At 42.8% G+C, this 16,191-nt stretch overlaps 1 protein-coding gene across 1 annotated transcript in view; it reads left to right on the top strand.

Annotated features, from left to right (window-relative positions):
- The window catches only part of crlf1 (cytokine receptor like factor 1), a 37,596-nt gene that overhangs the window by 11,560 nt on the left and 9,845 nt on the right, over positions 1–16,191 (top strand). The window contains exons 2-4 of the mRNA XM_062959003.1: positions 4,880–5,173; positions 10,457–10,586; positions 11,198–11,367. Coding sequence (XP_062815073.1) covers positions 4,880–5,173; positions 10,457–10,586; positions 11,198–11,367 — 594 coding nt within the window. The remainder of the gene's footprint in view (positions 1–4,879; positions 5,174–10,456; positions 10,587–11,197; positions 11,368–16,191) is intronic.

Genomic DNA, 16,191 nt, shown 5'->3' with positions numbered 1-16,191 from the left:
GGGTTGTGTTGTGTTGTGTTGCTCTTTGTGGCCTCGGAAATCAAAGCGAGGAGGGCGGGAGGAAGGGGCCCGTGGGGAGCCCTGTGTTGAATTAATCTCAGACCCCTGACCGCGGATGTCTCAGCAGGACAAATGAATTACGGGGGCCCCCGGGGTCGCCTGAGCGAGAACAGATGTTCGGCCCGACTCGAAATTAGGTTTGCGAGACCCCGGGCCGAACAAAGCAAAGGCCAAAATGCCCCTGCTTTCCTCGGAGAATAACCCCACGCCGTCCCATTTCCCCAAAAACCATGTTTCCTCCACCACAGACACCCCAGTTCCCTTCCCTCCCTCCCGCCCGCCTTGCCTGTTTTGCTTCTGACTCTGGAACGAGAGTCGGAAGCAAAACTCCTCTAATTGTCCCTTTGGAGTGGACACTCCATCTGGTCCTTCAAATGCCTTGTAATAATTGGCAACACTGGGGTGTCCGTGGTGGAGGAAACACTACCACAGGGTTGTTGTTGCTGTTGACACTGTGGGCCTCCAAATAATTTCTGACGTACTACTATGTTCTACTACTATGTTGTTGCTGTTGTGTGCCTTCCAATCATAGGGTTGTTGTTGTGTGCCTTCCAATAATTGTTGACTAATCCAAATCCACCATGAGGTTGTTGTTGTTATTGTTGTTGTTGCTGCTGTGTGCCTTCCAGTCATTTCCGACTAATGCAAATCTACCATGGGGTTGTTGTTGTTGTTGTTGTGTACCTTCCAATGATTTCTGGCTTATGGCAAATCTACCATGGGTGTTTGTTGTTGTTATTGTTGTTATTGTGTGTCTTCTAATAACTTCTGACTTATGGCAAATCTACCATGGGATTGTTGTTGTTGTTGTTGTGTGCCTTCAAATAATTTCTGACTTACGGCAAATCCACCATGGGGTTGTTGTTATTGTGTGTCTTCTAATAACTTCTGACTAATGCAAACCCACCATGGGATTGTTGTTGTTGTTGTTGTTGTTGTTGTTGTGTGCCTTCAAACCATTTCTGACTTATGACAAACCCACCATGGGGTTGTTGTTGTTATTGTTGTTGCTGTGTGACTTCAAATCATTTCCGACTAATGCAAATCTACCATGTTGTTGTTGTTGTTGTTGTTGTTGTTGTATGCCTTCCAATCACTTATGACTTTATGGCCATTCTACCATAGAGAAGTTGTTGTTGTTGTTGTTGTTGTGTGCCTTCCAATCATTTCAGACATATGGCATATCTACCATAGAGTACTAGTACGTAGTAGTAGTGGTTGTTGTTGTTGTGTGCTTTCCAATCACTTATAACTTTATGGCAATTCTACCATGGAGTTGTTGTTGTTGTTGTTGTTGTTGTTGTTGTTGTTGTTGCTGTATGTTTTATCACTTATGACTTTATGGTAATTCTACCATGTTGTGGTTGTTGTTGTTGTTGTATGCCTTCTAATCACTTCTGACTTACCGCAAATCTACCATGGGATTGTTGTGGTTGTTGTTGTGTTCCTTCTGATCACTTCTGACTTCATAGCGATTCTACCTCAAGGTTCTTGTTGTCGTTGTGTGCCTTCAAATCATTTCTGACTCATGGCAAATCCATCCTGGGGTTGTTGTTGTTGTTATTGTGTGTCTTCTAATAACTTCTGACTAATGCAAACCCACCATGGAGTGGTTGTTGTTATTGTTGTTGTTGTGTGCCTTCCAATCACTTCCGACTTTATGGTAATTCTACCATGGTGTTGTTGTTGTTGTTGTTATTGTTGTATGCCTTGCAATCTTTTCCGACTTTATGGTAATTCTACCATGGAGTTGTTGTTGTTGTTTTTGTTGTTGTGTGTTCAATCACTTATGACTTTATGGTAATTCTACCATAGAGAAGTTGTTGTTGTTCTTGTTGTATGCCTTGCAATCTTTTCCGACTTTATGGTAATTCTACCATGGAGTTGTTGTTGTTGTTGTTGTTGTTGTTGTAGTTGTATGTTCAATCACTTCTGACTTTATGGCAATTCTACCATGGAGTTGTTGTTGTTGTTTTTGTAGTTGTATGTTCAATCACTTATGACTTTGTGGCAATTCTACCATGGAGTTGTTGTTGTTGTTGTTGTTGTATGCCTTACAATCACTTATGACTTAATGGCAATTCTACCATGGAGTTGTTGTTGTTGTTGTGTGCCTTACAATCGCTTATGACTTAATGGCAATTCTACCATGGAGTTGTTGTTGTTGTTGTGTGCCTTACAATCGCTTATGACTTAATGGCAATTCTACCATGGAGTTGTTGTTGTTGTTGTGTGCCTTCCAATCTCTTCTGAGTATATGGCAATTCTACCACCGGATTGTTGTTGTTGCTGTTGTTGTTGTGTGCCTTCCAATAATTTCAGACTTACAGCAAAACTACCATGGGTGTTTGTTGTTGTTATTGTTTGTTGTTGTTGTGTGCCTTCCAATGATTTCAGACACACGGCATATTTACCATGACTGTAGTAGTAGTAGTAGTAGTAGTAGTAGTAGTAGTAGTTGTTGTTGTTGTTGTGTGCCTTCCAATCATTTTTGACTAATTCAAATTTACCATGGGATTGTTGTTGTTGTTGTTATTTGCCTTCCAATCATTTCCAACCAATGCAAATCTACCATGAGGTTGTTGTTATGGTTGTTGTTGTTGTGTGCCTTCCAATCACTTCCAACTTATGGTAAATCTACCATAGAGAAGTTGTTGTTGTTCTTGTTGTATGTCTTCCAATCACTTATGACTTTATGGTAATTCTACCATGGTGTTGTTGTTGTTGTTTTTGTTGTTGTTGTGTGTTCAATCACTTATGACTTTATGGCAATTCTACCATGGATTTGTTGTTGTTGTTGTATGCCTTGCGATCACTTCCGACTTTGTGGCAATTCTACCATGGAGTTGTTGTTGTTGTTGTTATTGTGTGCCTTCCAATCACTTCCAACTTATGGTAAATCTACCATAGAGAAGTTGTTGTTGTTGTTGTTGTTGTTGTATGCCTTGCAATCATTTCCGACTTTATGGTAATTCTACTATGGTGTTGTTGTTGTTGTTGTGGTGGTGCGCCTTCAAATAATTTCTCACTTATGGCAAATCTACCATGAGGTGGTTGTTGTTATTGTTGTTGTTGTGTGTCTTCCAATGATTTCAGACATACCGCATATTTCCCAAGGGGGATTTGTTGTTGTTGTGTGCCTTCAAATAATTTCTGACGAATGCGAACCCACTGTGGGATTGTTGTTGTTGTTGTATTCCTGACGAATGCTAACCCACTATGGGGTGGTGGTGGTGGTTGTTATTGTTGTTATTTGCCTTCCAATCATTTCCAACCAATGCAAATCTACCATGGGGTTGTTGTTGTTGTTGTGTGCCTTCCAATCACTTCCAACTTGTGGTAAATCTACCATAGAGAAGTTGTTGTTGTTCTTGTTGTATGCCTTGCAATCACTTCCGACTTTATGGTAATTCTACCATGGTGTTGTTGTTGTTGTTGTGTGCCTTCGAATCATTTTTGACTAATGCAGATCTACTATGGTGTTGTTGTTGTTGTTGTTGTTGTGTGCCTTCCAATCACTTCCGACTTTATGGTAATTCTACCATGGTGTTGTTGTTGTTGTTGTTGTTGTTGTGTGCCTTCCAATCACTTCCAACTTATGGTAAATCTACCATAGAGAAGTTGTTGTTGTTCTTGTTGTATGTCTTCCAATCACTTATGACTTTATGGCAATTCTATCATGGTGTTGTTGTTGTTCTCGTTGTGTGCCTTCCAATCACTTCCAACTTATGGTAAATCTACCATAGAGAAGTTGTTGTTGTTCTTGTTGTATGCCTTGCAATCACTTCTGACTTTATGGTAATTCTACCATGTTGTTGTTGTTGTTGTTGTTGTTGTTGTGTGCCTTCCAATCACTTCCAACTTATGGTAAATCTACCATAGAGAAGTGGTTGTTGTTGTTGTTGTGTGCCTTCCAATCACTTCTGACTTTATGGTAAATCTACCATAAAGAAGTTGTTGTTGTTCTTGTTGTATGTCTTCCAATCACTTATGACTTTATGGCAATTCTACCATGGTGTTGTTGTTGTTGTTGTTGTTGTTGTTGTGTGCCTTCCAATCACTTCCAACTTATGGTAAATCTACCATAAAGAAGTTGTTGTTGTTCTTGTTGTATGTCTTCCAATCACTTATGACTTTATGGCAATTCTACCATGGTGTTGTTGTTGTTGTTGTTGTTGTTGTTGTGTGCCTTCCAATCACTTCCAACTTATGGTAAATCTACCATAAAGAAGTTGTTGTTGTTCTTGTTGTATGTCTTCCAATCACTTATGACTTTATGGCAATTCTACCATGGTGTTGTTGTTGTTGTTGTTGTTGTTGTTGTGTGCCTTCCAATCACTTCCAACTTATGGTAATTCTACCATAAAGAAGTGGTTGTTGTTCTTGTTGTATGTCTTCCAATCACTTATGACTTTATGGCAATTCTACCATGGTGTTGTTGTTGTTGTTGTTATTGTTGTGTGCCTTCCAATCACTTCCAACTTATGGTAAATCTACCATAGAGAAGTGGTTGTTGTTCTTGTTGTATGTCTTCCAATCACTTATGACTTTATGGCAATTCTACCATGTTGTTGTTGTTGTTGTTGTTGTTGTGTGCCTTCACATAATGTCTGAGTTATGGCAAATGTACCATTCTGATGAATGCGAACCCACCACGAGATTGTTGCTGTTGTTGTGTGCCTTCCAATGACTTCTGACGAAGGCTAACCCACGATGGGGTGGTGGTTGTGGTTGTGGTTGTGGGGGTGTTGGTGTTCCGCCTTGTGTCTCCCGATCCCGACCGGCCTCTCTCTCTCTCTCTCTCTGCTTGTGTCCGCAGCGCGTCCTGCTCCGCTGGCGGTGATCTCCCCGCAGGACCCCAGCCTGGTGATCGGGGCCTCTCTCTCGGCCAGTTGTGCGGTCAGTGTGGAGTCGGGCCTGCGGGCGGAGGAGCTCTACTGGACGCTCAACGGGCAGCGCCTGCCGGGGGAGAGCTACCACCTCCTGGGCCCACGCCGCCTGGGACTCACCCTGGCCCCGCTCAACGGCTCCCGACAGCACTCCGGGGACAACCTGGTCTGCCACAGCAAGCGCGGAGGGGCCATCCTGGCCGGGGCATGCCTCTACGTCGGGCGTAGGTCTCCCCAAGGGGTCCCGGGGGGGGAGGTTCTAGGTTCTACAACGAGGATCAAGGCTCTCTCCGAGACGTTTCTAGGTCCTCCAATGCGAATCAAGGCTCTCTCTTGGAAGTTCTAGGACTTCCAGCACGAATCAAGGCTCTCTAGGAAGTTCTAGGTTCTCCAACGTGAATCAAGGCTTTCTATAAGAAGTTCTAGGTCATCCAATGTGAATCAAGGCACTCTCTAGGAAGTTCTAGGTTCTCCAACATACAAGTTCTAGGTTCTCCAACATGGATCAAGGCTCTCTGTAAGAAGTTCTAGGTCATCCAATGTGAATCAAGGCACTCTCTAGGAAGTTCTAGGTTCTCCAACATACAAGTTCTAGGTTCTCCAACATGGATCAAGGCTCTCTATAAGAAGTTCTAGGTCATCCAATGTGAATCAAGGCTCTCTCTAGGAAGTTCTAGGTCATCCAATGTGAATCAAGGCTCTCTCTAGGAAGTTCTAGGTCATCCAATGTGAATCAAGGCTCTCTCTAGGAAGTTCTAGGTCCTCCAATGCGAGTCAAGGCTCTCTCCGGGAAGTTCTAGGACTTCCAGCACCAATCAAGGCTCTCTAGGAAGTTCTAGGTCTTCCAACACGAATCAAGGCTCTCTCTAGGAAGTTCTAGGTCATCCAATGTGAATCAAGGCTCTCTCTAGGAAGTTCTAGGTTCTCCAACGTGAATCAAGGCACTCTCTAGGAAGTTCTAGGTCATCCAATGTGAATCAAGGCTCTCTCTAGGAAGTTCTAGGTCATCCAATGTGAATCAAGGCTCTCTCTAGGAAGTTCTAGGTCATCCAATGCGAGTCAAGGCTCTCTCCGGGAAGTTCTAGGACTTCCAGCACGAATCAAGGCTCTCTAGGAAGTTCTAGGTCTTCCAACACGAATCAAGGCTCTCTCTAGGAAGTTCTAGGTCATCCAATGTGAATCAAGGCTCTCTCTAGGAAGTTCTAGGTCATCCAATGCGAGTCAAGGCTCTCTCCGGGAAGTTCTAGGACTTCCAGCACGAATCAAGGCTCTCTAGGAAGTTCTAGGTCTTCCAACACGAATCAAGGCTCTCTCTAGGAAGTTCTAGGTCATCCAATGCGAGTCAAGGCTCTCTCCGGGAAGTTCTAGGACTTCCAGCATGAATCAAGGCTCTCTAGGAAGTTCTAGGTTCTCCAACGCAAATCAAGGCACTCTAGGAAGTTCTAGGTTCTCCAACACAAATCAAGGCTCTCTATAAGAAGTTCTAGGTGATCCAATGTGAATCAAGGCTCTCTCTTGGAAGTTCTAGGTCCTCCAATGTGAATCAAGGCTCTCTCTTGGAAGTTCTAGGTCCTCCAATGTGAATCAAGGCATTCTCTAGGAAGTTCTAGGTTCTCCAACATAAACGTTCTAGGCTCTCCAATGCGAGTCAAAGGCTCTCTCTAGGAAGTTCTAGGTCATCCAATGTGAATCAAGGCACTCTCTTGGAAGTTCTAGGACTTCCAGCACGAATCAAGGCTCTCTAGGAAGTTCTAGGTTCTCCAACATGAAAGTTCTAGGTTCTCCAACGTGGATCAAGGCTCTCTATAAGAAGTTGTAGGTCCTTCAACATGGATCAAGGCACTCTCTAGGAAGTTCTAGGTTATCTAACATGAATCAAGGCATTCTCTAGGAAGTTCTAGGTTCTCCAACATGAAAATTCTAGGTTCTCCAATGTGGATCAAGGCTCTCTAGGTAGTTATAAGTTCTCCAATGTGAATCAAGGCTCTCTATAAGAAGTTGTAGGTCCTTCAACGTGAATCAAGGCACTCTCTGGGAAGTTCTAGGTCACCCAATGAATCAAGGCTCTCTAAGAAGTTCTAGGTTCTCCGACATGAATGTCCTATACTCTCTGACATGACTCAAGGCTCTCTAGGAAGTTCTAGGTTTCTTCAACATGAAGGTTCTAGGTTCTCCAACATGGATCAAGGCTCTCTAGGAAGTTCTAGGTTCTCCAACATGAAGGTTCTAGGTTCTCCAACATGGATCAAGGCTCCCTAGGAAGTTCTAGGTTCTCCAACATGAATCAAGGCTCTCTAAGGAAGTTCTAGACTCTCCAATGTGAATCAAGGCACTCTCTAGGAAGTTCTAGGTCCCCCAAAAGGAAAGTTCTAGGTTCTCCAATGTGAATCGGGGCTCTCTAGGAAGTTCTAGGTTCTCCAATGTGAGTCAAGGCTCTCCATAAGAAATTCTAGGTCTCCCAACATGAATCAAGGCTCTCTAGGTTCTCCGGCATGAAAGTTCTAGGTTTGCCAATGTTAATCGAGGCTCTCTCTGGGAAGTTCTAGGTCCTCCAACGTGAATAAGGCACTCTCTGGGAAGTTCTAGGTCCCCCAAAGGAAGGTTCTAGGTTCTCCAACGTGGATCAAGGCTCTCCTTGAAGTTCTAGGTTCTCCAATGTGAATCAAGGCTCTCTAGGAAGTTCTAGCTTCTCCAGTGTGAGTCAGTGCACTCTATAAGAAATTCTAGTCCTCCAACGTGAATCAAGGCACTCTCTAGGAAGTTCTAGGTTCTCCAACATGAATGTTCTAGATTCTCCAACATGAATCAATGCGCGATGGGAAGTTCTAGGTTCTCCAATGTGAATCAAGGCTCTCTCCGGGAAGTTCTAGGTCCTCCAATGTGACTCAAGGCTCTCTCTAGGAAGTTCTAGGTCCTCCAATGTGAATCATGGTTCTCTCTAGGAAGTTCTAGGTCCTCCAATGTGAATCAAGGCTCTCTAGGAAGTTCTAGGTCCTCCAATGTGAATCAAGGCTCTCTCTAGGAAGTTGTAGGTCCTCCAATGTGAATCAAAGATCTCTCTAGGAAGTTCTAGGTCCTCCAATGTGAATCATGGTTCTCTCTAGGAAGTTCTAGGTCCTCCAATGTGAATCAAGGCTCTCTAGGAAGTTCTAGGTTCTCCAATGTGACTCAAGGCTCTCTCTAGGAAGTTGTAGGTCCTCCAATGTGAATCAAAGATCTCTCTAGGAAGTTCTAGGTCCTCCAATGTGAATCAAGGCCCTCTCTAGGAAGTTGTAGGTCCTCCAATGTGAATCAAAGATCTCACTAGGAAGTTCTAGGTCCTCCAATGTGAATCAAGGCTCTCTCTAGGAAGATTTGGGTCTTCCATTGTGAATAAAGGCTCTCTCTAGGAAGCTCTAGGTCCCCTGGTGTGAGTCAGGGCTCTAAGATGACAATAATAATAATAATAATAATAATAATAATAATAATAATAATAATAATAATAGAGATATATCTTTGCATTTACCGTCTCCGAGAGCCTTTTTTTTGTTGCTAATTGGAAACACACACGATCCCACACTGGGCTTTGCTCTTGGGATGTTCTTTGTTGCCGTCCGTCCCATCCAAAAACAGAAACAGGGAAAGCTCTTCTGGCACGGCTTTCGGCACGCAATTACAGTTGTCCGAACCAATATGTGTGAGATGTTTATCGCGGGGCTATTTTTACGATCCTCCGAGCGAAACGCGCTGGGAACTCGGGCTGGGAACGGATCCCTGTAACGTTGCTATTTATTTTTATGTGACCCAAATGTAAACATTGAAAGCAGAATATTATTATTATTATTATTAGTGACACAGCCTGGGATCATATTGGCCTTTTCTGCTGCAGCATCACACCCTTGGCTCAAGTTCATCTTGATGTAGAAGAGACACTAGACTCCTATTGTTATTATTATTATTGTAGTAGTTCTTATTATTATTTACACAGCCTGGAATCGTATTGGTCTTTTCCGCTGCAGCGTCACACTCTTGGCTCAAGTTCATCTTGATGTATAAGAGACACTAGACTCCTATATTATATTAATAGTAATAATAATAATAATAGTAATAGTAATAATAATAAGGGAGTCTAGTGTCTCTTATACACTAGACTCCTATACAATTATTATTATTATTATTATTATTATTATTATTATTATTATTATTATTGACACAGCCTGGAATCATATTGGCCTTTTCCGCTGCAGCACCAAACCCATGGCTCAAGTTCATCTTGATGTAGAACAGACACTAGACTCATATATCATTATTATTATTATTATTACTATTACTATTGTTATTATTATTGACACAGCCTGGAATCGCATTGGCCTTTTCCGCTGCAGCATCACACCCTTGGCTCATGTTCATCTTGATGTAGAAGAGACACTAGACTCCTATATTAAATAGTAATAATAATAATAGTAATAGTAGTAATAATAATAATAATAATAAGGGAGTCTAGAGTCTCTTATACACTAGACTTCTATATTATTATTATTATTATTATTATTATTATTATTATTGGCACAGCCTGGAATCACATTGGGCTTTTCCGCTGCAGTGTCACACCCTTGGCTCAAGTTCATATAAGAGACACTAGACGCCTATATCATCATCATTATCATCATCATCATCATCATCATCATCATTATTATTACTACTATTATTATTATTGTTATTGACACAGCCTGGAACCACACTGGACTTTTCTGCTGCAGCGTCACACCCTTGGCTCAAGTTCATCTTGATGTATAAGAGACAAAAGACTCCTATATCATTATTATTATTATTGACACAGATGTAGAACAGACACTAGACTCCTGTTATTATATTATTATTATTATTATTATTATTATTATTATTATTATTATTATTATTATTATTACTATTATTATTATTGACACAGCCTTGAATCGCATTGGCCTTTTCCGCTGCAGCATCACACTCTTGGCTCAAGTTCATCTTGATGTAGAACAGACAATAGACTTATATATCATCATCATCATCATTATTATTACTATTGTTATTATTATTGACACAGCCTGGAATCACATTGGCCTTTTCTACTGCAGCATCACAACCTTGGCTCAAGTTCATTTTGATGTATAAGAGACACTAGACTCCTATTATTATTATTATTATTATTATTGTTGTTGTTGTTGCTGTTGTTATTATTTTTATTATTATTGACACAGCCTGGAATCGCATTGGACTCCTATATCATCATCATTATTATTATTATTATTATTATTGACACAACAACATTGTATGACACATCAAACAAGATAGATATGCTGGATTTAGTATCACAAATCAAACACTATATCATCATCATCATTATTGTTTTATTGTATGACACCGCAAACAAGATTATATTATTATTATTATTATTATTATTATTATTATTATTATTATTATTATTATTATTATTATTATTACAGGACTCTGACCATTTCTCAAACCCTCCCGTATTCCTAATATTTTAGTGCCGCCATCCAAACCCACCAACATTTCCTGCTGGTCCAAGAACCTGAAGGATCTCACGTGCCAGTGGGCGCCCGGAACCGAGGGCGAAACCTACCTACACACCAATTACACCTTGAAGTATAAACTGAGGTAAGAAACATATAGGAAGACTATTATATCTCTATATTGTCCTCTTAGGGTCCTGCGTCCATATAGACCTACAGGCCGGAAGCTAATTCTTTCTATCTCTCTACTTCCCTCTTGTGGCCGCATTTGAGCACTGCACACAGGCAGATATTTATTCATATTCAGGACACTAGACCTCAAGAGGGTGGGTATTTTGTACTCTTAACCCCACCAATATTTAAGTTAGACTATGAAGGATTTATGCGCGCCAAATTTGGTCCGGATCTATCAAACCATGGTGGAGTATTGGCGGAACAAACAAACAAACAAATTTTCACTTTTCAATAGATAGCTACAGACAGAGAGATTGATAGATAGATGGGACACTAGACCTCAAGAGGGTGGATATTTTTTACTGTTAATCCCACCAATATTTAAGTTGGACTATGAAGGATTTATGTGCGCCAAGTTTGGTCCAGAGCCATCAAACCATAGTGGAGTATTGGCGGAACAAACAAACAAACGGATTTTCACTTTGTGAGAGGAGGCTCTGTGAGAGCGAAGCTGTTTAGATATAGATAGATAGATATAGATGGATGGATATGTACCGCCTGCCCATCCTTTTCCTCCGGCAGGTGGTACGGGCGGGACCACGCGTGCCAGGACTACCACACGGCCGGGCCCTACTCCTGCCGCATCCCCAAGGACCTGGCCCTCTTCACGCCCTACGAGATCTGGGTGGAGGCCTCCAACCGCCTCGGGGTGGCCGTCTCCGAAGTCGCCATGCTGGACATCGTCGACGTGGGTGAGACCCCCACCACGTCCCTCCCACAAACCCGGGAAGCCACGTGGCCCTCTGTCGGGAGGGATCGAATGGTGTATCCCTTCCTAACACAAAGTACATCCTACTTTGAGCTCAATTCCAACTCTAGGATCCTATAACCCTATTGCTCCATGGACCTTTTACTGTCTATGAGGCTGGACGGCCATCTGTCAGGAGGGATCGAATTGTGCCTTTTTGCCTAACATAGAGATATTGGACTGTACGTCCCTCTTTGGGCTTTATTCCAACTCTAGGATCCTATGATGCTATAGCCCTATTTCTCTGTCTTATAATGTCTATGAGGCTGGATGGCCATCTGTCGGGAGGGATCGAATTGTGCCCTTTTGCCTGACATAGAGATATTGGACTGTACGTCCCTCTTTGGACTCTATTTCAAGTCTAAGATCCTATGATGCTATATCCCTATTTCTCCATGGAGTTTGTAATGTCTATGAGGCTGGACGGCCATCTGTCAGGAGGGATCGAATTGTGCCTGATTGCCTAACACAGAGATATTGGACTGTACGTCCCTCTTTGGACTCTATTTCAAGTCTAAGATCCTATCATGCTATAGCCCTGTTGCTCAATGGAGTTTGTAATGTCTATGAGGCTGGACGGCCATCTGTCGGGAGGGATCGAATGGTGCCTGATTGCCTAACACAGAGATATTGGACTGTACGTCCCTCTTTGGACTCTATTTCAAGTCTAGGATCCTATGATGCTATAGCCCTATTTCTCCATGGAGTTTGTAATGTCTATGAGGCTGGACGGCCATCTGTCGGGAGGGATCGAATGGTGCCTTTTTGCCTAACATAGAGATATTGGACTGTACGTCTCTCTTTGGACTCTATTTCAAGTCTAGGATCCTATGATGCTATAGCCCTATTTCTCCATGGAGTTTGTAATGTCTATGAGGCTGGACGGCCATCTGTCGGGAGGGATCGAATGGTGCCTTTTTGCCTAACATAGAGATATTGGACTGTACGTCTCTCTTTGGACTCTATTTCAAGTCTAGGATCCTATGATGCTATAGCCCTATTTCTCCATGGAGTTTGTAATGTCTATGAGGCTGGACGGCCATCTGTCGGGAGGGATCGAATGGTGCCTTTTTGCCTAACATAGAGATATTGGACTGTACGTCTCTCTTTGGACTCTATTTCAAGTCTAGGATCCTATGATGCTATAGCCCTATTTCTCCATGGAGTTTGTAATGCCTATGAGGCTGGACGGCCATCTGTCAGGAGGGATCGAATTGTGCCTGATTGCCTAACACAGAGATATTGGACTGTACGTCCCTCTTTGGACTCTATTTCAAGTCTAGGATCCTATGATGCTATATCCCTATTTCTCCATGGAGTTTGTAATGTCTATGAGGCTGGATGGCCATCTGTCGGGAGGGATCGAATGGTGCCTTTTTGCCTAACATAGAGATATTGGACTGTACGTCTCTCTTTGGACTCTATTTCAAGTCTAAGATCCTATGATGCTATATCCCTATTTCTCCATGGAGTCTGTAATGCCTATGAGGCTGGACGGCCATCTGTCGGGACGGATCGAATGGTGTATCCCTTCCTAACAGAATGCAATTGGACTGTACATCCTTCTTTGGACTCTATTTCAAGTCTTAGATCCTATGATGCTATAACCCTATTTCTCTAATGTCTATGAGGCTGGACGGCCATCTGTCGGGAGGGATCGAATTGTGCCTTTTTGCCTAACATAGAGATATTGGACTGAATGTCCCTCTCTGGACTCTATTTCAAGTCTAAGATCCTATGATGCTATATCCCTATTTCTCCATGGAGTCTGTAATGCCTATGAGGCTGGACGGCCATCTGTCGGGAGGGATCGAATGGTGCTTTCTTGTCTGACATACAGATATTGGTCTGAACATCCTTCTTTGGGCTCTATACTAACTCTAGGATCCTATGATGCTATAGCCCTGTTGCCGGATGGATTGTTGAATGTCTTTGAGGCTGGACGGCCATCTGTCAGGAGGGATCGAATGGTGCCTTTTTGCCTAACATAGAGATATTGGACTGTACGTCCCTCTCTGGACTCTATTTCAAGTCTAGGATCCTATCATGCTATAACACTATTGCTCCATGGACGTTTGAATGCCTATGAGGCTGGACGGCCATCTGTCAGGAGGGATCGAATGGTGCCTTTTTGCCTAACATAGAGATATTGGACTGTACGTCCCTCTCTGGACTCTATTTCAAGTCTAGGATCCTATCATGCTATAACACTATTGCTCCATGGACGTTTGAATGCCTATGAGGCTGGAAGGCCATCTGTCAGGAGGGATCGAATGGTGCCTTTTTGCCTAACATAGAGATATTGGACTGTACGTCCCTCTCTGGACTCTATTTCAAGTCTAGGATCCTATCATGCTATAACACTATTGCTCCATGGACGTTTGAATGCCTATGAGGCTGGACGGCCATCTGTCAGGAGGGATCGAATGGTGCCTTTTTGCCTAACATAGAGATATTGGACTGTACGTCCCTCTCTGGACTCTATTTCAAGTCTAGGATCCTATCATGCTATAACACTATTGCTCCATGGACGTTTGAATGCCTATGAGGCTGGACGGCCATCTGTCAGGAGGGATCGAATGGTGCCTTTTTGCCTAACATAGAGATATTGGACTGTACGTCCCTCTCTGGACTCTATTTCAAGTCTAGGATCCTATCATGCTATAACACTATTGCTCCATGGACGTTTGAATGCCTATGAGGCTGGACGGCCATCTGTCAGGAGGGATCGAATGGTGCCTTTTTGCCTAACATAGAGATATTGGACTGTACGTCCCTCTCTGGACTCTATTTCAAGTCTAGGATCCTATCATGCTATAGCCCTGTTGCTCCATGGAGTTTGTAATGCCTATGAGGCTGGACGGCCATCTGTCAGGAGGGATCGAATGGTGCTTTCTTGTCTGACATACAGATATTGGTCTGAACATCCTTCTTTGGGCTCTATACTAACTCTAGGATCCTATGATGCTATAGCCCTGTTGCCGGATGGATTGTTGAATGTCTTTGAGGCTGGACGGCCATCTGTCAGGAGGGATCGAATGGTGCCTTTTTGCCTAACATAGAGATATTGGACTGTACGTCCCTCTCTGGACTCTATTTCAAGTCTAGGATCCTATCATGCTATAACACTATTGCTCCATGGACGTTTGAATGCCTATGAGGCTGGACGGCCATCTGTCAGGAGGGATCGAATGGTGCCTTTTTGCCTAACATAGAGATATTGGACTGTACGTCCCTCTCTGGACTCTATTTCAAGTCTAGGATCCTATCATGCTATAACACTATTGCTCCATGGACGTTTGAATGCCTATGAGGCTGGAAGGCCATCTGTCAGGAGGGATCGAATGGTGCCTTTTTGCCTAACATAGAGATATTGGACTGTACGTCCCTCTCTGGACTCTATTTCAAGTCTAGGATCCTATCATGCTATAACACTATTGCTCCATGGACGTTTGAATGCCTATGAGGCTGGACGGCCATCTGTCAGGAGGGATCGAATGGTGCCTTTTTGCCTAACATAGAGATATTGGACTGTACGTCCCTCTCTGGACTCTATTTCAAGTCTAGGATCCTATCATGCTATAACACTATTGCTCCATGGACGTTTGAATGCCTATGAGGCTGGACGGCCATCTGTCAGGAGGGATCGAATGGTGCCTTTTTGCCTAACATAGAGATATTGGACTGTACGTCCCTCTCTGGACTCTATTTCAAGTCTAGGATCCTATCATGCTATAGCCCTGTTGCTCCATGGAGTTTGTAATGCCTATGAGGCTGGACGGCCATCTGTCAGGAGGGATCGAATGGTGCTTTCTTGTCTGACATACAGATATTGGTCTGAACATCCTTCTTTGGGCTCTATACTAACTCTAGGATCCTATGATGCTATATCCCTATTTCTCCATGGAGTTTGTAATGCCTATGAGGCTGGAAGGCCATCTGTCGGGAGGGATCGAATGGTGTTTTCCCACCGCCGACGAGGCCCCCTTCTTGCCCCTCTCCCCGGCGTTTTCTCCGCCGCACGTGCGGGAGACGCGCCTCTCCCCGGGCAGGAGGCCAGCAGGGCTAAAGAGGAGCAGATGTCTGGGAAGGAGGAAGGAAGGAACGAAAGAAAGAAGGAAAGAAAGAGAAAACAGAGCCGGAGAAAGGGGCCTAATTAGATTAAGAGCAATTCCACTCACTTACGAGCCATTTCCGGCCTCCCTTCCGCTCTTTCCCCCTCCGTCCCAGGCTTCGGAAAACTCCAGACTTTTTAGACACAACCATCATCACCCTTATCATCATTAAATTATTATTATTATTATTATTATTATTGGCACACCTTTGATGATGATTAATATCGGCGCATCCATCCCATTTGACGAGGAAATTATTATTGACACAAAGACATAGTATGGCACAGCAAACGAAATAAATATATATATGCTGGATTTTGTATCACAAAATAATAATAATAATAATAATAATAATAATACATCATAATAATAAAAATACAGAGATAGTCTCCTTCAGGAGATAAAGCAGGGTAATAATAATAATAATAATAATAATAATAATAATAATAATAATAATAATAGACCCTGAAGGCCATCCTGTCCAACTCCCTTAAGAAAAATAATAAAAATTATACATAATATTCATAATAATAATAATAATAATAATAATAATAATAAATAGATAGAAGCCTAGAGTTGGAAATCTGCCCCCCTGAAGGAAGACACCATGCGATCCCTCCCGGCAGAAGGCCATCCAGCTTCAGCTTTTGAAA

The sequence above is a fragment of the Anolis carolinensis genome, unplaced genomic scaffold (genome assembly GCF_035594765.1).
Source record: "Anolis carolinensis isolate JA03-04 unplaced genomic scaffold, rAnoCar3.1.pri scaffold_7, whole genome shotgun sequence".
In the NCBI taxonomy this organism is placed as follows: domain Eukaryota; kingdom Metazoa; phylum Chordata; class Lepidosauria; order Squamata; family Dactyloidae; genus Anolis; species Anolis carolinensis.
Note: the sequence above shows the minus strand (reverse complement) of the source record. Positions and strands in the feature narration are given on the sequence as shown.